The sequence below is a fragment of the Littorina saxatilis genome, linkage group LG6 (assembly GCF_037325665.1).
Source record: "Littorina saxatilis isolate snail1 linkage group LG6, US_GU_Lsax_2.0, whole genome shotgun sequence".
Taxonomy (NCBI): domain Eukaryota; kingdom Metazoa; phylum Mollusca; class Gastropoda; order Littorinimorpha; family Littorinidae; genus Littorina; species Littorina saxatilis.
This window is the reverse complement of record NC_090250.1, coordinates 11766994-11788797: the sequence shown is the minus strand read 5'-3', so window position 1 is coordinate 11788797 and position 21804 is coordinate 11766994. Positions and strand designations below refer to the sequence as shown.

Here is a 21804-nt window from a genome sequence, read left to right as displayed (position 1 = left end):
GATCTAGCATTCAAAAACTGTCTTTCAAGTTCAAGGAAGTTGTTGCAAGGTAAGACTTACTAAATTGTACAGACCATGACAGTGCATGTTTTGAATCTGAGGAAAAAATCGTGATCATTTTGACTTTGAGAACAGATTCATTCCGTTTCCTTATATCTGCATGTTCAAGTAAATGATGGACAGTTTTTTTCGGGCAGAGTAAACTTAACTTGAGACTCTACTGCAAGTCTTGAAATTCACATAAATCGAACCACGAACAATTAAAGACATCCAAACATTACAGGCACTTTAGATCAACTCATTTCACTAGAGGTGACTGCCTAGCACTGTGTTTGACATCCGTGTCTGCTGAAATAAAAAGAAATTAAAACAAAACAGATTAACAGTAGGTGACACGTTATCAGAGTGGGAGACACTAGATCTGTCTCTGTACTTACAGCAGTCCCTGCAATGTACGGCCCCCGGCGTGAGCGGACACCTGACATGTACGGACACATTTGCTCGGCACGGAGTGTTTTCCTTCTATATTTGCCCCCCCTTAAACGGACACCTGCAAAACGTGGACGCGGACACTCATTTTCGGTCCCAACAGCAGGTCATACCTCCAATGTACGGACAGACCATCGTCAAATTTTCACCACAACAAAATCGATAACAGAGCAGTCCGGCTCTTGGTACAAAGATCACAGCCGCAATGGCATGACGACAGTCACTGGTAACTTGAGTGCACCTGTACCCATCAGGAGGGGGGGGGGGGGGGGGGGGTTGTTTTGGTCAGGAGTGGAGTTCATGCGAAGATGCCAACATGAAACTGCACTGTGCTCTTTATTCTTGTCTGTTGGATGTAAACAACAGAAACCACAGTCGATGAAGGTCCTGAGCAAAAGAGAGTGAAAAACCGGCCACAGTTCTCAGCATTGTGTGTCTGTGTGTAACCTCTTTCATTGACAAGATACTCTTGTTTCCCCTCAGCCTTGACCAGTGAGTTGGTTGCCTAATCTGTGAACCCTTCAGTTGTCTTGCTTTGTCAAAAGTTACGACACAGTCAACTGGTTTTGCTCTGAGTGAACAGTTGGAGCTGACCTCTCTGGCCACAGCCCCAAACAGTACATGGCTGGAGGGAGTGAGAGAGAGGGGTGGGGGGGTGTAGGGGTAGCTGGCTAAACTCTGTGGGGTGTCCGGTGTCACTGCATGTCAGCAGGAAGAGCATTGGAGAGAAAAATAGAGAGGTGTACTCTTCCACACAATTTCCAAGCATCAGTTGTCACAGCTTGGAGTAGGCATTAGTGAGGGAGAGTGGGAGCTGTGTTATGTACAGTGTATTTCCGACTGAAGAGTGAAAAGTCACTGCCATGCCACATGATCGGCATGCATGTCAATAAAGCCAGACAAGATGAAAATAAATTACATGATTATGACATGCAGCTCTATCTGCTGCTATTTATTCAAACTGGTTTTCAAGCTTATTCTTGCAAAGCATCTGCACACGCTCCTCTGTGCTGTGTTTGTGTGGCTGCTTTCGTAACTGTCAGTGCATGGTGAGTGTGTTCACTGCCTTGAGGATTTATTTTATCTCTTCTTTTCAACACTTTTCATACAAATCATTTTTACAGAACGTTTAAAGAAGTATTAGGAGTTTATTGTTTAGTAGCCACAAGAAGTGATTAGCATATAGACTCAATCCTGTTGTTTGTGTGTCTCTGTGTGAGTGTATGGGGGAGGGGGTGGTGTGGTCACCCCTCCCGTGACCGGACACCTGCAATGTACGGACAGTTTTGCTATGGCCCAAGGGTGTCCGTTCATGAGAGGGACTGCTGTACCGGGATACTGCTGCCAGATCGACACTGCGCTTTCGACAGCTCTTCCTCGCGTGGACATTGGAAAAACGCTGTACAGATCAAATTGTAGGAAATCTCCCTTTGGTAGCTTCTTTATTTACTTTTCTGGAGCTTAGAAACCGAACAACATGAAATCGTCTTCCCCGAATCGGCGAATGCAGAAGTGAGAACTGGAGAAGTGAATCTATACCACAATCCTTCGCGCGACCCCTGACCTGGTCTTGACACCTGACCTGGTCTACATACCACACACCAGAAACCAGTCAACTGCTTGTACCCCTTCAAAACCCCCCACCACCCGTTTTCTTTGGATACACGCTTTAACTACACACATGCCGACATAATGTTGATCATTGCTTCAATATTTTGAAGATGGTGCTTGAAAAATAACCAGGTGAAATGAGTATTTCGGTGTTTAGTCAAATGTTAAAGTTTCTACCACAGACATACACACGCACACACGCACGCACACACGCACAGACAGACAAAGTTACGATCGCATAGGCTACACTTACGTGAGCCAACTAAATCATGCTCAGCTGTGAGTCACACCATCACTGCATTGTTTCATTTTCCATAAAGAATGGCCAGACGAATAATCTTGGGACATTTGGCCGATAAAGACATAAAAGTTTCGGCCAAAGTAAAAAACTAAAACGGCTAAGGTCCGACCCAAACGACACCCCTGTGAAAATGTTTGCTGGAGAAGATCTATCACTATTAAAAAATATCCACTGAGCTATCAAGGAAATAAGTCTCCACTTCATCAAACTATGATGTCATTGTTTGATTTGAGGTCACATTTCAGCTTGGAAACTTAATAGTTAATTGATGAGGTTGAAACCGTTGATTGATAATCTAAAAATTCTAATAAAAATTTTGGTAATTGATCCAAAAAAAATGTCATCTTATTCTTTATACTTTCCTGATTCCAAAACCATATAGATATGTATTGTTTGTATCAAAAACAAGCCGAGGGAAATAAAAAGGAATAAAGTCAAGCGCGGTTTACACTACTGCGCTATACTGTCCTGTCACTTCAAGCGATCACGATTTTAACATGAATATGTTGGCGCTTTCAGTCTGGGTCGCGGTTATCGGCAAGCATTATCTTCGTGAAATGCAGAGCGTTCGGTATCATTCTGTGAGTTTGACAGATTGACTGAATGTATTAATTTTGCTTTACACAACTTGTTTTTGTAGTTTTGCTTGGCATATTACTGTTCGTGTTCACTTTCAAGATGTTGTAATGTTTGTCTTGCAGCTGCTCTGGGCTATGGCATCACCAAGCAAGATCTTCCCGCAGAGACAGAAAAGCCTCGCATCGTGGTGTTTGTTGACCTGGGCTACTCTGGCCTCCAGGTGGCAGCATGTGCATTCAACAAGGGAAAGTTGAAGGTGAGTTTGCTACGCTGCTTTGTAACATTAAAGGTGGTAGGTAAGTTATTCTTCATAGCATGAATTCATTTTTCATGCCTAACAACACAATACAAGAAATTTTTGAAATTCTTCCTCATATTTGATTACAAGTTTGCAGATTTCCTGATTCCAGGGAACTACTTGGGTTTGTCTGATGTTACCTTATCTTTGCAGGTTATCTGTATGTGATGAAGCTTATCCTGCAGTTGGGTCACTGTTGCAGGTCTTAGCTACGTCAAGCGATCCTGAGGTGGGTGGGCGTGACTTTGACGAAGTGCTGGCCAAACACTTTAGTGCTGAGTTCCGCACGAAGTACAAGGTGGATGCCGAGAACCCCAAGCAGCTGAAGCCCTATATACGACTTCTGCAAGAGTGTGAAAAACTGAAGAAACTGATGAGCGCCAACACTCAGAACATCCCTCTCAACATAGAGTGCTTTATTAATGACAAAGATGTGACAGGCGTGATGAACAGGTGAGAAGGTTTGCCTCCGTGTGTGTGTGTGTGTGTGAGCAGGTTAATTTTTGTGCCAACTCAGCTTATACTCTTTGTCCTAGGTGCTGATGAGGAAATTCTGAGACTGGATTACCCCTTGTTATATTTGTGTCTCCCGAGCATTAGCATGGAAACGTATGTCAGGAAAAGGTAGTGTTTTTTGGACTTGTATGGTGTGAAAACCAGAAAATTAATATGATGGAAGTTTGCTTCCAGGGTTCTTACATGTTCAAATTAATTGTTAGTACCTTTGACAGTGGACTTAACCTTTTCCTGATGTTCTTTTACAGAGAGCAGTTTGAGAAACTTAGTGAGCACCTTCTGCAGAGGATAGACGCCACACTTTCCAACATTCTGGTCAATGCCAGTAAGTACTCCTTAAAGAAAATGATGATTATTATATTTGTGTCCACTGTATTTTAAGGCCTACAAGGTTATACAGTACATAAGACTTTTGGAAGAAAAAGAAGTATATTATTCATGCAAAAGGTGTATATCACGGATAAACCACACAAATTACTTTGATTGAAAAAATAATTTAGGGTGCGAAAACTGAGAGCAAAAGAACGATTTGGTCGCATGCATACTGATACAGTAAGTGAAACAATCAAGAAAATTGCAAAACGGCAACTGATACCTACATAACGCAGGGAAATGTTTGCACATCTTAGTTTGCTGCTACATATTTATGGAGTGGTCAAAAGCAGATTTGCAAGCAATGTTTGCAAATCTTGCCCATGCACACTTCAGGGCAGGAATGCATGAGAGGGAAGTCTGCATCTACTTTGAAAGTTTTGAGCGACTTTGAAAGTACTCTGCTCACTTTAGTATGCATTGGTCGAAAGAAGGGCTTACCTCGTAAATTAATGAAGAAGTAACCGAGGGCTGAATGCACTACAGCAAGACCCAGGAGTACAGACGCTACTTCGGAAGTTTCTCCGTAAAAATGACAGGGTCTTTGTTTGGTTTTTGGGATCAATGACATTTGGTGAAATCACACTTCCAATGAGGACAAAAATGATAGAAAATATTCAAATTCAAATGCAGCACATTCTTCAGCTCACTGATGAGTCTTGGTCATTAACCTTTAGCACTCCAGATTCCAGCCAGCATTACTTCCCCTGTAGCCACATTATTTTGCTTACCTAGCATAAGAATAACACCCACTAACTTTCAACACTTGCAACTTCTTTGAAAATGCACTAATAAGCATGAAACTTTGTGGTTGTGATGGGGTTATATTTAACATTATAATATATTTGTTTGCATGCATCATTTATTTTCTTAGCAATAAATACAAATAAAAATTGAAAAGGGGTTGTGTTGGCTAGTCCGTGGAATTTTGTGAAACTAACCAGTCTATGCCTGGTGAAACTCCTTTGACCATCCAACTTCTTAATCCTGTCATGTCTGCCATGTCATAAGACGATTTTTTGACTAGTTCGGTTAGCAACAACAAGCAGAGAAAAGCTTTGATCTCCACAGGTCGCCATTTCTGAACATGCGGACTTTTTATGTCTTGTCACTGGCTTGCTTTGCGCTGAATTTGAGTCAGTTTCTACGCAGTGTCTCTTCGACAAGGAAGTCGAGCATTTGCTACTCAAACATCAGTCAGATTATCGGTAATGTTTGCTGGTCCTGTCATTTCACGAAACCGGACCAGCCACTGTTTGTATCCATCTGCTCTTCCGTAAATTCTGTTTCGTCACCGTCACCGAACTGTCATATTTTCACCGCGATACACAGTTCATTGCGAAGATCTTCCTCAGTAATTCGTTCCGATTCCGCATTTGATTTGTTGTCAAGAAACAACTCAAAAGAAAGTTTAAAACTCATCATCCTCCATCTTGCTTGTCGAAGCGCTAAAGTACTTCATTGATGCAAAAACAAAAGCAGAAAACGTTGACGAAATTGACTCAAATTCAACGCACAAGACGCGACGAGATAACGGAAGGAACTAGCCTCACTCTGGCTCAAGTGCCTTTAAAAAAACCTTTATTCTCGTATGCAAATGCGAACGAGAAGTTGGTCATACGAACAGGCCTAGCGCTGGCAACGCAAATCGCCACTGGCTGGCAAATGGGGGGGAATGGCTGGGCGACGAAAGTCGCCGCTGGCGGGCTAAAGGTTAATTAAATTACATATTACTTCCCCAAATCTCATAAATAGCAATTTACTTCCGTTAAGTGCTTAAACGTTGAACACGCTTCCCTGGTTACACAAGGGAAGCCACTCCCCCAAAGAAAACATCACGTAACCATGGTCACCAGACCACGTGATCTATGAGGGTAATCTCCCCTTGAAGCCACGTGACACGCGGCCGCCATATTGTTCTCACTTCTCTTCCAACGCTGAGCCTGCTCAGACGTACTGGACTCACGCTCCGGGCTTTTGTTGCCCTTTTCAACCTTGGTTGGTTGAATTTTCCCTGGTTCTCTTCGTCTTTCCTCACGGGTGAGATCTTTCCTGCTTTCGTTTCTAGGCTAGGGAAATGTCGGTTTTAGAATGTGTATTTCTAGAACTTTTCCAGTGGTCAACATGTCTGTTTAGACGCAAAGAAGCGCAGCTCTACGCACGTGGAGTTTGTTTCACTTGCTTAAGCGGTCGGCGAAGAAATCTTTACCTAGCCTTCTGTGCAAGTTGTTGACCAGCCATTTAGGCTACATTTACGTAGTCATTGATTCGCTACTGTTTTACCGGTGGTTTCTCCACCTCCTGAACTTAACAGTTTTCTGCTAACAACGCTCATTTAGACAAAGAGCAGGTGTTAGATAATTTTCAGACCTTTGCATGTCAGGTTAAGGACAATGTTTGTGGAGGTATGGCGAGCTGCCACCTCTATTCTGCTGAACTCCCCTCTAGGGTCGTCGGTTGTCAGTCGTTGTCGTGTATGCGACTTCCTTCTGCCACTGTTACGTCGGCCGACGTTGCTAGACGATGCATCGTTTTCCGGTCTTGACGAGTTGCTGTTTCCGGCAAGGACCTGTCTTCCGGTTTCCATAACTGACAAGGTATGATTGGTCGAGCACAAGTAGTCAGCTGTCGTTCCGTGACAGTGGGTGACGAACGTGACTCTCAAGGGCATTCCAACAGCGGGAACTTCCTCCCGTCTTGAGGTCGTTACTTGTGCCATCCCACAGGGAGTGTGTCGAGATTGTGAAATTCCTCACCTTCGTCGTCTGCACAGGCATCTTCACTTCCGCTTGCGGAATACGAAGAAGACATTGACCAGATGTCATGAGGGCTTACACTTCCGGTGGACGCCCTCACTTGTTTCCGGTTACCGTTGACAGTGACGCTTGCCGTACTGGACACGGTTTTCTACCGGAAAACTGCGCTGCCGCGCATGTTGCTTCTTCGGTTTACGGAAGTGCTACTTCCGTTCCGGACAAAGAGGAAAGTTTCCGCTTTCCGGCGTGCGTCGAGATCGTGAACGGTATCACGTTTCTTCGATTGCATAGGCATCTTCACTTCCGCTCGCGGAACATGAAGACGGATTGTCCAGATGTCTGTGAAGCTGAGGCTTACACTTCCGGTGGACGCCTTCACTCTTTTCCGGTTACCGTTGACAGTGACACTTACGGTACACTGCTTCTTCGGTTAAGGAAGTGCTACTTCCGTTCTGGATGGAGAGTAAAGTTTCCGGTTACCGGCGAAGTTTCACCTTTCCTTTGCTTTAGCATTGGTGGTGATTTCGGGTTTTTTCTGGAGGGAATGGTTGCAGCAGTTGATGCTACCTCTCCTCCTAAGACAGTGATTGATGATTTATACCATCGCAGCCTGCTTCCTTGGGTTTTCAAATTTTTTCGAATTCCCTTTGATAGCTTATGAGATGGCGTCGGCGTTAGCTGCTAACTCACCTACGGGTAGTAGCATGCTTCTCCGGCCAGTTCCTTTGCTTGTGGTGCTTGGTCCATTCCTTCTTTAGTGGAGCCATGGCTTGCCACGGAACACCAGGCCTCTGTGTTTCGCCACTCTTCTCACAAGAAATTGGTTTTAAGACACAAATCTTGAGGTTTTTCAGGCTTTTGTTTTGCCGAGAGCACTTCTTACGGTGACTCCGGTGAGGGGGTCTCTTTGGTTTGATCCTTTTTAAAGGATAAGTCCTTTGCTTACTTTAAATCCGTTCTTGGATTGGAGGAAGCAGGAAGGTCATCGCTGGAACTTGCGTCTTTTACCTGAGACTTTGTGCGATCTTTGTTTTGTTCACTTGCCTCTTCTCTTGAACCCTTTGAGTTCAAAATCGACGCAAGCGTGCAGGATGTGGCCTCTCTCTCTCTTTTGTCTGCGCTGGCGTTAATGTCAGCACAACAAATGCTTCCTCGGCCAAGCTCTACGCTCACGCAGTCCTTACCCGGTGATTTTTCTCTGAGTCTAGACTGCACGATCGTAGAACGATTGACTCTTTGCACACCTCCGGTTCACAGAAGACGCTCTACTGGTTCTTTTGGGCCTTGATGCACTGCACATAGACACACAAGAAGCGACAGACTTGGAGTTTGCAAAGTTAAGCAACACTCTGCTGGTCAACCTTTTACCAAACAATCTGGTTCGCTGCCCTCATGGCCTTTTTGGCTGCAGGCGGCTCTAAACAACAAATTCTTAATGATGTGGTTATATTATCATGTGTCTGTTTACGAATAAATACTGTTTAATAAACAACAATTGATTCATCTCTTATCAGTTTATCCCTACAGCCCCCATCACTGGGGGGGCGGGCTACCCGTCTCGGGTTCTCTGTTGCTGGATACAGTGTGTACACATCAATGGATCGTAGGGATATTCAGATCGGGGTTCCTGCTGCTCTGGCGAGAGGACATAGCACCTCTTACAAGAGTTCTACCCCAGTTTTCTTTTCCTGCCAACTTAGAATCAATCACGGTTTTCAACACCGAGATTCTGGCGTTATTGCCGAAACAAGCCATGGAAGAAGTGTTCAATCATTTCTCCCTGGGCTTTTATGATCGGATCTTCGTGGTCCACGAGACATCAGGGGGGCGGCTTCCGGTGCTGGGCCTATCCCCCCTGAACGCTTTTTAGAGAGAGATCAGATTCTTATTGGAAATACCGGCGACGGTCAGGTACGCCCGTCGCCCAGGTGTTTGGGTCACGTCGATAGTCTTATAGACGCGACTTTCATTTTCTCTTTCACCGCATGAACAGTTAGTGGCTGCGTTTCTGTTGGGGAGAGCTTATCAGTTCAGGGCCCTGCCCTTCGGTCTGTCACTCATGGCATGGATCTTTTCTGTGATTGTGAGACAGCTTTGTGCTCGGACCAGGCAAGAGCGTACGTCTTTGGGCGTCAGTACTGAGTCAGTCTCGGGAATTTTGCTTTTCTCATACTCACATCGCCCTGCGTCTATCTCTAGACACGGGCTTTGTGATCAATCAAGCCATGTCAGATCACTCCACTGCCCAGGTATCCTATCTGGGCATGAGAGTCGACACTGTGGCTTGGACGGTTCAGTTTTCTCTCAGGAGAGGACCAAACTCTAAAAAAAAATAAAAAAAAAAATAAAAATAAAAAATAAAATAAATTTTTTTTTTTTTTTTTTTTTTCGGAGTCTGGACTAACAGTGTAACCACTGTCCCTCCTCCCTCCAGTGCAGATCTTTGCACAGACGCGTCCCTATCGTGATGCGGGGCACACATGGTACAGCTTTTGGCCTCGGGCCTCTGGTTTGCCTTATCTGCTGAACAGCCATGTTCGCATTCTCACGGACAATTCCACAGTAGCCTCATATCTCAACAATCAGGGCGGAGTGCAGTCTCCCTTTCTGTTGATCAGAACTTACCAGATTCTGGTCTGGTTTCATCAGCATTGATTCACATTGTCCGCGAAACATCTCCCAGGCCGTCTCAAAGTCCTGGCAGATGCACTGAGCCGGTCCTCACGTGTTTTACACACTGACTGGCTATTACTTATCATGCCCTCTAGCGCCTTCGGGCTCACATCGACAGACTGACGATCAATCTTTTTTACGACGCGGTTTTCGAGAAGACTCCCTCTCTTCTTTTAACCGTTTCCGGACTCGGAGACATGGGCGGTCAACGCCCTGGAGTTCGGCTGGTCAGGCCTGTCAGCCTACGCATTCCCTCCTCCGTCCCTTCTTGTACATGCTCAGAAAGGCAGTTCTGGAACGCACTCAAATACTCTGTCTTTTCGGACATGACGGCTTCCTTGATTTAAGAGGCACACACTTAATCTCTACGAGTTCTGTATTTTCCTCTCTTTAAATCGCTTGGACTCGTTGGCGTGCTTCGTACGGAGTCAATCCAGTGGCTCCTAGATCATTGCAAGTTGCAAACCTTCTGTCATGGTTGTCATCGCAAAGTTGGTCTTCTTCGCTTAAGGTCAGAAGGCGGCTATCTCGTCTACGCTTAAAGCATTTAGACCATATCATCAATCCCGTCGTGATATGACCTTGAGCGGTTGAAAACGACTTTAATCACCAAATAAGAAAGAAATATCATCAATCTTGGCGGAGCTATAGCCTCGGTGCTAAAAGATTCCTCTATTGTAGACTTTAAGTCTTAGATACCAGTCCCTGCATGGGATCTAATCCTTGAGCTTCTTGGATCATCGGAGTTTGAACCTCTGTGTTCTGCGAAGCTCCCGATTCTACTCGCCAAACACTCATGTTATGTTTGCTAGCTACGGCCAGAAGAGGTACTGATGTGCTTGCTCTGTCCGGCTTACGGAAGACATTTCTTTTCTATCAGATGGTTCCATATCTCTTCTTTTTAGACCAGAACCCCTGGCTAAAATCAAAGATCTCATCAGCAGTTTCCTGTTTTTATGATCTCTCTGCTGTCTAACGTGTTAGCCCCTGGGGATCCTGACCTCGTTAACTGCTCTGTCCGTGCTTTCATTTGTCTAGCACGAACCACATCAGTTTCAGCACTCAGAAGCTATTGTTTATTTCTAAACTCTACCAGAGACAAAGATATTCCACAGTCTACTTTGGCTAAATGGGCTTCCACCCGCATCGAACAGGCTTATGTGGGGTGGCAGCAAAATAAGGTGGGGGGGAGGGGGGGAGATTTAGTTTGTCCTGCCTCTCTCTTTGGCGAGGACGCACGAAACTTGTGCATGGGCCTCTTTACTTGCTGTCCTGAACTCCAGACGGTTCTCGGAGGTCCTTGGGGCTGTATTTTGGAAGTCAGACGACAGCTTTCTGAACTTCTTCTTGCTAGACGTGCCGGGTTCACGTCCTGATGTTTACAGCATTCTACCAGCAGTGGTAGTTGCCGGGCAAGCTCTTTCTAGATCCTAGTTTGAGTAATCCCTCCTCCTTTATTAGCATTCTGCTATTTATGAGATTTGGGGAAGTAATATGTAATTTAATCAAAAATTTAAGAGTAAATTTTCATTTGATTAAGGGGAGACACGGCACCTGAATTTTCACTAAAATCATGATTTTTGTGATGTTGTGATTATGCCTGATTTTGACTCATGAACACCCTTTCTAACAGCTCCTAACACTATTTTGCTCTAAAACTGGTGCCAAATGTATGAATTTAGCCAATACAAATGTGTACCGAAGCTTGTTGGCGTTTATTTTGTGCAATATTTGCTAAAATAACCTTTTTTTGACACTTTACAACACCACAATTCGCTCGAGGAATCGCCTCGCGTAGCAGACGAAAGAAAAGCCCGAAGTTTCCCGAACCGTTTCAACGAACTGACGTCACTGCCGGAAACTGCCATAAACGGCTTCGCGCGGTTTTTCCAACGCAGACGACGATACGAAATATTCCAAATAAGGGAGAAGCCTACTACGACTTGAAGATTAACCAATCAGAAAACCGGCATGCTTTTGTATGAATGGCATTCCTACCCACAATGCAACAGTTTCGTTCCCACAATGCAATGCGGTTTCCTCTTGTCGATGATGTCAACAAACACAAAAAAGCAAAAGTTGAACATCGAGTGAGCGTAGGAAAAGTTGTTTGCCATCGCTATTTTTGTGTTCTGATAGTGAATTTTGTATCAGACTGACTGTAAAATGCCAAGAGCAAAGGGAGGGAAGAGGAGACTGCAAGCGGTAAAAGCAGCAGCGGTCAAAAAGACGAAGCAAGTCGAGCGGGTTGTTTCATGTTCGAATAGGGGACTGTCGAAATGCAGCGACCCGCAGTCGAAGTGTGCGTTTCGAAGAAAACATGAGGCTATGAATGCTGACGAAGTTCTTGCCGACGAACGCATGTGTTACAGCTTACTCGACTACCGACTGATCTTACATGTCCCGTATGCAAGGAGACTGGTCTCTCGATAACTGTGAGTGAAGGAGAAAACGCTGGCTTCGCCTCTCAGCTGCTACTGACGTGCGATGGTTGTGGCGATTATGAGAAAAAGATGTCATCACCTCGAATGCAGGACAGTGATAGCAAAAACATTGCTTTTGAAGTAAATCCAATGATGGTACTGTTCAGTCACGAGGTGGGAGGGAGCTACGCTGTTCTAGAGACTTTCAGTGCAGTGGTGGGAATACCAGCCATGCATCTGAAAACCTACCAGCGACATGACAAGAAAGTGACAGGTTGGTGTCTTGCTGTACTCTCTCTTTATCCAACTTACTTGCTCACTGTGGAAAATAATTTTTTGTAAAAGATGAAAAAATATTCACTGGTTGAGAGTTTATTTACTTCATTGTTTATTTCATGTAAGAACTAAAGCTATGTAAACAAACTTTTACAGAGAAAAGTAGAAGTATCTTTATAATAAAAAGACCAAACAATACTGTAATGTAAAGATATTTCTGTTCTGTCGCCTGTCTTCTTCTTTGTTCTGTGTTTTGTGCCTGAGGAAAACTCTAGAATGGTCGAAAGTTTGTTACATTTGTCAAACATGTGAGTAAAGTATTTTGGGGTCTTTATTTTTCGCTCTCACGCGCAGTCACCATTGTTCTGCTATCTTTGTTATGTAACCAGTATTAGTATTAATACTGCTATCTTTGTTATGTAACCAGTAGTTGTAGTAGTAGTAGAATTTCTCTCTAAGTTATAAAAGTGTGTAAACCCTACTTAGGTTTGAAATGAAGAGTAATTGTTGTGCCCCCGCTTTTAGTTTGAACCTGTCGATATATGTACATGTATTTATGGGATGTATTTATGTGTTTCTAGCTGCTGAAGTGGAAGCTGGGTCCGCCATGCTGACGCTGCTTCTGCTGTCAATGCCCGTCGGCGCCGAAAAGGAGTATGCGGGACAGCGTCGTCTGAATGTTCGGGCTGAGGAAGCACGAGATGGCAATGTGTATGGAGGGGGAGAACATTGAACATTACACTACATCAGGATGACCAGGGACAACAGTGATCAGGATGTTGTGTGTGTTCAGTGACTGGAAGAAAGGAATTTTTTTCTTCATAAATCACATCAGTGTCTTTTGGTGACTGTATTTCGTACAGGAGTTGTTCTACAAAGCTGTGTACCAGGAGAGGGTCATGACTTTAGAGTTAGATTTAGGAATGTTTCTCTTGCTTCTCGAATGATATAATTATAAGGATATCAACACACTGCAAATTGACCAAAGAGATAATGATAATAAAATCAAGAAGATTGTTAGGTTGGTTAGTGTTTTGTATAAAACCAAACACAGAAAATGACGTCAAAAATTGCGTTTTTATTGTGACATGCTTAGCCTTTTTCCCCTACTCATGTTTACAGTGTGCATTTGGAATGTTAAATAACGATTTCCTACATAACATTTGGTTTAAAATTTGGGTTGTTTAATAATTTCTACGTAACATTTGGTTTATAAAACCAACCGTGAACTACGTGAACACGAATATATGCGACTCGGTATTTTATCAGGCACTACTGATGTGTAGTGAATGCGTAAGAATGTGCGCCTTGTCAATTCGATTCGATTTGAATGTGATTTTGCCTTTCGCGGGTCGCCACTAAGCTTCGTTTATATTTTTTCTTGTTACGCTGGATCGTTAAAAATTACATTTGTCACTTAGCAGCGCATGAAACTTGGTGTTTCTTTTGCATGTAATGTTCTTCAACATCGCTGAAAGGTTTTTCCATGAAAAAAATTCTGTCAACTTTTTGAACGCAGCAGGCGTGGAGCATTTTATGAGTCGTTACCAATGAGGGACGAATGTTACGTAGGCAACCTTTCGCGACTCTTCGCTCTAAAAGTGAATATTTTTTCAAACGTTCGACATTTTATTGTTTTATTTTGTGATATACGTGCTCAGTGTCTCTTTTTCAAGTCTTAGGCTATTCTTTGTAGCCTAGTCCTGTTCCAGTTGTAAGAGTTAAGGTAAAAAAACCTGTTGAGTTTTCATCAAGATTTGAACACACTCGATCGACTAGTTTTTTTCTTTCGGAAAACGATTAATCGAAGAAAATCAGAATGGGAAGCAAATAAAGCTTGTTACTATTATACTATGGCTTTTTGTTATCTGTCTCGTGTGTTTGGACAACATGTAAGGTAAAACATGTGTGATGTTACACACCTTTCCGACCACCCCTCGTACCCAAAAAAAAAGCATAAACTTATCTTTTGTTTAGCATGGGACCGTGGCATATGTCTATATCTGTCACATAAACCATAAAAACAAGCTATTCATACACTTTCAATTTTCACGATGCATGTCACACTTTTGGTACACAGCTTTATGGAATGACCCACAGGTATACATCATATTTGAAGCAGCAGGACATGTTACAGTAGGATGGGATTACTGATGTGCTGTGGGTGAACTGTTAGGTCCATACCAATCACTCTCCAGTAGTATCTAGCCTAATGGAGACACAAATCTGAAATAAGAAACTGTTCTTCACTTCTTTGCCTTTTTTCTCTGTTATGCGTTTTGTATTGTTGTGACACACTCAAAACCCTAAGGGTTTGCAAGGAATAAAGCTAGAGCCTTGAAAGTCTGCAGTGTGTTTTTTGAGTCACTTGAGAAAATGTGACTCTATGTAATCGGTCAGTGTTAGTCTGTCCGGCCGGCCGTCCGGCCGGCCGTCTGGCCGGCCGTCTGGCCGGCCGTCTGTAGACACCACCTTAACGTTGGACTTTTCTCGGAAACTATCAAAGCGATCGGGCTCATATTTTGTTTAGTCGTGACCTCCAATGACCTCTACACTTTAACGATGGTTTCGTTGACCTTTGACCTTTTTCAAGGTCACAGGTCAGCGTCAAAGGAAAAATTAGACATTTTATATCTTTGACAAAGTTCATCGGATGTGATTGAAACTTTGTAGGATTATTCTTTACATCAAAGTATTTACATCTGTAGCCTTTTACGAACGTTATCAGAAAAACAAGGGAGATAACTAGCCTTTTCTGTTCGGCAACACACAACTTAACGTTGGGCTTTTCTCGGAAACTATAAAAGTGACCGGGCTCAAATTTTATGTGAACGCGACTCATTGTGTTGTGAATAGCAATTTCTTCCTGTCCATCTGATGCCTCATATAATATTCAGAACTGCGAAAGTGACTCGATCGAGCGTTTGCTCTTCTTGTTAACATATTTCCCCTCATATTTACGTTTGGATGTGCAATTATGACTAATAATTTTTGTTTTCTGTCAATCTAAAAAAAAAACAATGAAAAAAAAAGTTTTTTTTTTTTTTTTTTTAAATCATAAAAATACTTTGGTACAAGATAACGAGTCAAAACGTAAAAATATAGATATATAGTTTACTAACAAAATGCAAAAAACAGAATTGATTTATCTGAAACCGTTTTTGAGTTATAAGATTTTTGTTTTTTTGTTTTGGTGGCCGTTTTGAATCGTTTCCATGGTTACCAAGACCGTTAAACGTGTAACAAGACATTTTTTCTGTATTTAAGCCCAGGCACATTCAAACCCCTTTAAGTAATTCAATACAGTTCATAACAATTTTGATCTAAAATTTGCTAGCCTGTCTGGCCTTAATATACTTACCCAAATCTCATACCAAATACCCTCCCACCTACCCCGCTTTAAGATGGCTCAGGCTTGTCAAGAAGTGAGAACAATATGGCGGCCGCGTGTCACGTGGCTTCAAGGGGAGCTTACCCTCATAGATCACGTGGTCTGGTGACCATGGTTACGTGATGTTTTCTTTGGGGGAGTGGCTTCCCTTGTGTAACCAGGGAAGCGTGTTCAACGTTTAAGCACTTAACGGAAGTAAATTGCTATTTATGAGATTTGGGTAAGTATATTAATCAAATGAAAATTTACTCTTAAATTTTTGAATATGCCAGCAGCACATTTTTAAAAAGCTGTACGAAAGAATGCATTACTGCCATGGTTTTTATTAAATTACATATTCTTACTCCGAATCATATATGCATTGACTTAGTCTGAGATGCTTATCGTCTGAAAAAAACGCTTGCCATCAAATTAAGGGAAGCAACCCTTTTAGAAAAACACTGACTCAGTGAGTTAGTCAGTTGGTTATTCTACGTGGGTGGCGCTACCGCCAACATCCCGCGTGAGCACACGTGGACATATCATACGACTGTTTCAGCTAGCTCTGAAGTCTCTTGTGGACTTCCCCGTCACCAATTGGAACACTCTGATCCCTCTCCAGAACTGGTTCCACGCCACGACTCTGCAGTGGATGGAGTCAGACTGGATCTGTCGGGGCGTTCCGATTGTGTTGCCTCCTCCCGACATAGACCTTTTCACAGATGCGTCTCTGTCGGGATGGGGTGCCCACACGGCCCTCCTCACGGCTTCAGGCCAGTTGGCACCACTCCAGAAGCTCTGGCATATCAACCTGGTAGAGCTGGAGGCAGTGGCTCTCGCACTAGTGCAGTTTCTCCCGGTTCTCCAGGGCAAGCACGTCCGTCTGTTTACAACAATAGGACATTCAGATCAAGCGAACCAATCATGGCACCTAACCTTTTTAGATGACTGAGAATATATGAATAAAGGCAAATAAAAACTGAACAGTTCCAAATTTATTTTAATATTTTAAATGCAACAGTGTTCAGTAGGGATCGTCTGTTCGTACATGGTCTGCCAGTGCGGATTTGCGAAAGTTGCTGCAACCAACGGTGAACGAGTTTGAGGCAACGCCATCCTCCTGACAGATGGTGCAGAACATCAGTTCTTTTTCTTTGCTGTAGCTGAGCCAAGGGAACATAGAAAACCAGCTCTGCACAAACTTTCTGGTCGCCCCTACTTTCGTTTTTTGCGTCTCTTCCTGCGTCTCTTCTTGAGGTTGTAGATCTATTGGCTCACCTTCTGAGGCTTCAGTCTCCGACGGGGCCGAAGGCCCTGCAACTTGACTGTCCGTGTCGTCCTTTTTTTTAACAAAGCCACTCAAAAGTGTCTGCCCTTTTCCCACGCAAACCTTTTTCTTCGGCGGCATTTTTGCAGAAATGTGGCGGCGGAAGTAAAGTGTCGCTGTCAAAAGTAGCGAGAGTTGTGGCTCTTGTAATATTGTTCGGTCGAGAGTTGCGTCCCTTGTGTTATTGTTCGACCGAGAGTGAAAATTGAAGTTCAAGTAGGCCCCGATTCGAACTCGTTTTAACGGGGTTTGATACTTCAGTTTGTACAGATTCTTCTTGCAGTGACCGCTCTAGACGTAATACTATCTGACAATGACCGCTGACTTCGCGATCGGATCGGACATTTGACGGGACAGAGGTGTTTGCAATCGGTCATTTTACAACCTAAATCGGTCTATGACCGATGACCGACGCCTCGAAACATCACTGAGTATATTAATCAAATGAAAATTTATTATTAAATTACATATTCTTACTCCGAGTCACATATTAGCATTGACGCAGTCGAGATGCTAGGTTGACTGAAAAACGCTATCCCGTCTATAGTATAAGGGAAGCAACCCAAGCAAAAAAGTAGCAAGCTTGCTACCCTGGGTTGCCTCCCGTAGCGTGCATCACGCCACAGATCTCGTACCCGATACGAGACACCCTCATTCGACATCTTTCAGCCAGAGAGACAGGTCGTGCTTGATTTCGCTCCTAGGCCGGTTTTGCTGTCTGCTTGACACCTACCGGCCTCGGCTCCCCGTCTGCTCTTAGCTGTTTCTAGCGGTGAGATTGTTCCTTTTTGTTGTTGTTTGCATTGTCATTCTGCTGAGAATTTTTCCGTCCGCGGACTTACGAATTTTGCTCAGTAGTTTGTTGCTGTGGCCGCCATTTTGGTCGCCATTTTTCGCTTACACGTGGTGTTTTTTTTTTGCTGGTTAGTTTGGGTCCGTGCTACAGACTTTGAGCGTTTACCAGTAGCATTGGTAGCTGCTTGTAGCTGGTACGTTAGTGCTAGTTTATTCTGCTGAAGTTTTACGTCCTAGAGACTTGTGTATTTTCAGTAGTTTGTTTTTCTCGTGTGACAGCATGTCTGATAGTGAGAAAAGCGAGCGGCTAAGGCCGAGGTTGGGGGCAAAGGCCCTGTTAAACCTAAGTCCTCGGCTTCCACCTCTTCTGCTAGGAACCCCACGGTTCACGTTTCTGACCCGAAGACTAACTTCGTTTTTCCTGTGCCTATTTAGGCTCCGGAGGAAACTTCGTCTGGCTCGCGGGCGGCGGGTGTGGCCGCTACCACGGCCGTTTCTACCCCTGTACCTGCGCCGGAGGCTGGCGCTCTTGTTGCTAGCCTTTTGTCTTCTTTGATTCCAGAAATTCGGACGCTCGTTCGTACAGAAATGTCGCGGACGGACCCTGTTTCCAGCTCTGCCTCCCTCCCGGGGGTGTGCGACCCTCGGTCGTTGGCTTCCTTTGTTCCTGATCACCTGTCCAGCCTGCTGGCTTCTGTGATGGCTCTGGAGTCCGTGCACAGGGAGGCGTTTCTCTTCTCGGCCGGCGCTCGGTGGCTTCCGCTTGCGGGAGTGCACCTGAGCAGGTCCCTTTGGGGGATACGGTCGACACAAGGTATGTGCTCGCAGCAGCCGTCCGCGGCAGCTGCACTTCCGGTTCCCGGAAGTAGTGGTTCACTGGTTGCGGACAGACCATGGTCCCCTCCGGTTCGAGCTGCGCTTTACGTAAGCAGTCGTTCGCGGCAGCTTCCTTCCGGCTCCGGCCGGAAGTGGTGGTTCACTGGTTGCGGACAGACCATGGTCCCCTCCGGTTCGAGCTGCTCTTTACGTAAGCAGTCGTTCGCGGCAGCTTCCTTCCGGCTCCGGCCGGAAGTGGTGGTTCACTGGTTGCGGACAGACCATGGTCCCATCCGGTTCGAGCTGCGCTTTACGTAAGCAGCCGTTCGCGGCAGCTTCGCTTCCGGCTCCGGCCGGAAGTGTTGGTTCACTGGTTTGCGGACAGCCCATGGTCCCTTCCGGTTCGAGCCTTGCCCTGCTACAGCAGCCGTTTCCGGCAGCTGCTCTTCCTGCCTGGGCAGGAAATGTAGGTCAAACGGGTCGTGCACAGTCATCTGTCACTTCCGGTTCCGGCCTAGGGCATGCGGCAGCTTCGCTTCCGGCTCCGGCCGGAAGTGTTGGTTCACTGGTTTGCGGACAGCCCATGGTCCCTTCCGGTTCGAGCCTTGCCCTGCTACAGCAGCCGTTTCCGGCAGCTGCTCTTCCTGCCTGGGCAGGAAATGTAGGTCAAACGGGTCGTGCACAGTCATCTGTCACTTCCGGTTCCGGCCTAGGGCTTCCGGGTTGTGGCTTGCAGACTCCTCAGCACCAGCTATGGCATAGTTCTGCTGTTGCGTCTGCACTCCCTGCTCCTCCCGGCTTTTCCGGTTCGGTTCCCGCTGCTTCCGTTGTGTCGCCGGTGAATTTCGAATACGGTGGTTCTCCTGGGCATACAGGCTTTTTGCCTCTGTTGGGACAGCAGCAGCCACCCACTTCGGTGGTGGCCGCTAGCTCCTCTCTTCAGCTGCCTTCGGTTGTTGGTGACTCTCATCTTCCTCTTAGTCAGGGGTGCGAGTTTCATCGATGGCCAACAGGATGGGCGTTCGGCTTACGGCCTTCCCTCGCAGCGTCATTTGTCGGGTTCTTTTGGCTATGAGCCGTCCCCTTCAGGTGGCGTTTCGGACTTCGGGTCCGTGTGCGAGGAGCAGCTGCCTTCGGCGGCTCTGGCCAGCTTCCGAATTTACGTCAGCAGTCGTTCGCGGCAGCCGCTTCCAGCTCCGGCCGGAAGTAGAGGTTCACTTGCTAGTGCACAGACTACTGTCACGTCTGGTTCGAGCCTTGTCCTATGACAGCGGTCGCCCGCGACAGCTGTTCTTCCGGTTCCGACCGGAAGTGTAGGTTCACTGGTTAGTGCACAGGCTACTGTCACGTCCGGTTCGAGCCTTGCCTTACGTCGGCAGTCGTACGCGACAGCGGCACTTCCGGTTCACGGAAGTAGTGCCTCGTTGGAAGGTGGACAAATAATGATCCCATCCTGCTTGAGCTGCGCTATACGTAAGCAGTCGTTCGCGACAGCTTCTCTTCCGGCTCCGGCTGGAAATGTTAGTTCATCGGTGTGTGGGCAGCCCATGGCCCTTTCCGGTTTGAGCTTTGCCCTTTGCACGGCAGCCATTTCCGGCAGCTTCGCTTCCGGCCTTGGCAGGAGGGTAGGTCAAGCGGGTAGTGCACAGGTTACTGTCACTTCCGGTTCTGGCCTACGGCCTACCTTTGGGTTCCGAGCTTCAGCTCGTAGGTGGCTCAGCACCAGCTTTGGCATAGCGCTGCTGTTGCTGCCGCACTTCCGGCTCCTCCCGGATTTTCCGGTTCAGTTCCCGCTGCTTCCGTTTGGTCGCCGGTGAATTTCGAACAAGGCTTGCCCTATGGGCATACAGGCTTCTTGCCTCTGTTGGGACAGCAGCATCCACACACTCCGGTGGTGGCCGCTAGCTCCTCTCTCCCACTTTCCTTGGTTTTTGATTCCTCTCATCCTCCCCTCAGTTAGGGAATGAGCACAATCGATTGCCAACAGGAAGGACTTCGGGTGGCAAAGAGGAAGCAGCTACTTCTGGTTTGAAGAATCGCCCTTTGTAGCTTTTCGCCTTTTTGCCTTTTCGCCGAGCCCCCCTCTTCGACAGGGGGTGGCCTCCGGCGTCGGTTTCGTTGCTGGTTCCTCAGGGTTCAGCTTCGGAGCCGGCATCGGAATGCCTTGCCGCTCCTGCGCAGGCTTCCTCCTTCGTGCCCTTAGCGGACCAGAGGAAGTTGCCTTGGCCAGGGTCGTCTCGTAGCCGCCTGTTGGCCTTTCCCCGTCCGCGTGCACCGTTTCCGGTCACGCCGGATCTTCTTTCGCTTCTTACGAAGCCGTTGAGGAAGGATTCGGTTCTGCCGCTCTATGGGCAGAATCTCCTATTCTCTGAGGAAGGGGGCTGACAACTTTTGGAACTCGGTTCCATTTCCGAGACTCTCCTGCGGGCGCTTTCTCGCGCTCTGGCAGATTCCTTGGCGCCCTTTCCCCTTAGTAAAGGGCAGGACGCGGAGGAAGTGTCTCACTCCTCTCCACACTTACAAGGGTGAACGAGGCACAGATGAGGCTGTCCTCTCTGCACTATTTCCATGCGGTCTCGTGCGGAAGGGACTTGTTTCTTGCCCACTCCCGGTTTTCTGAGGAGTCGACAAGGAACATTCTCAGTTCGTCATCCTTGGTGGACGGTCTCTCTCCGGCAGCCTGGCCTCTCATGCCAGAAGCAGGGGATTGAGACCAACGGAGAACAGCGGTTCCCTTCTTTTGAGCTTCAATTTGAAAGCAGCAAAAGCAGGCCGCTCCTAAGCAGGCTATACCTAAGCGGACTCAGCCTAAGCGGCCTACGTCCTCAGCTCAGGTGAGATTGTTTCTTTCACAGCCGTCATAGGTACGCTGGGTTTTTGAAACAACAGCCGGCCTTAGGGCTTCGGGGTTTTAGCCTCGGCGGGAGCAACAGCCATTTCATCCGTTGGAGGTGGTGGTTGTTGCTTTCCTTGTGCTTGTGGCTTCGGGCTTCGACATTCTTTCTCTTTCCCAGCGTATGGGTGCTGAGAGGTCGATTTCCGTTTAAAAGGGGGTTTCTGCCTTTGGGCTTCCCCGTTTTCTCTTGCCACGAGCTTCTGGACTCGGTCCAGGTTTGTCTTTCGCCGAGTCTGACTTTGTCTTTCTCTAGCGATCAGACGCGTTCTGGTGTTTCGTCCAAACTTAAGGTTCACTTGAGTTGGC

General features: G+C 46.1%; 2 protein-coding genes across 2 annotated transcripts in view; both read left to right on the top strand.

Moving 5' to 3' along the window:
- Positions 1-21804, top strand: part of LOC138968510 (heat shock 70 kDa protein 4-like) — a 137346-nt gene that overhangs the window by 40982 nt on the left and 74560 nt on the right. Inside the window, exons 5-7 of the mRNA XM_070341081.1 lie at positions 3103-3236; positions 3481-3731; positions 4043-4119. Of these exons, the coding sequence (XP_070197182.1) occupies positions 3103-3236; positions 3481-3731; positions 4043-4119 (462 nt within the window). The remainder of the gene's footprint in view (positions 1-3102; positions 3237-3480; positions 3732-4042; positions 4120-21804) is intronic.
- Positions 10794-14143, top strand: LOC138968521 (uncharacterized). Its single transcript, XM_070341100.1, has 2 exons — positions 10794-12292; positions 12876-14143. The coding sequence occupies exons 1-2, from the start codon at positions 12109-12111 to the stop codon at positions 13025-13027; spliced, it is 336 nt and encodes a 111-aa protein (XP_070197201.1). The 5' UTR covers positions 10794-12108; the 3' UTR covers positions 13028-14143.

Excerpts from the sequence above, each read along its gene's own strand:
- LOC138968521 (XM_070341100.1), top strand. The coding sequence starts at position 12,109 with ATGTCATCACCTCGAATGCAGGACAGTGATAGCAAAAACATTGCTTTT. Across the intron at positions 12,293-12,875 it reads ACATGACAAGAAAGTGACAG|CTGCTGAAGTGGAAGCTGGG; the intron begins GTTGGTGTCTTG and ends ATGTGTTTCTAG.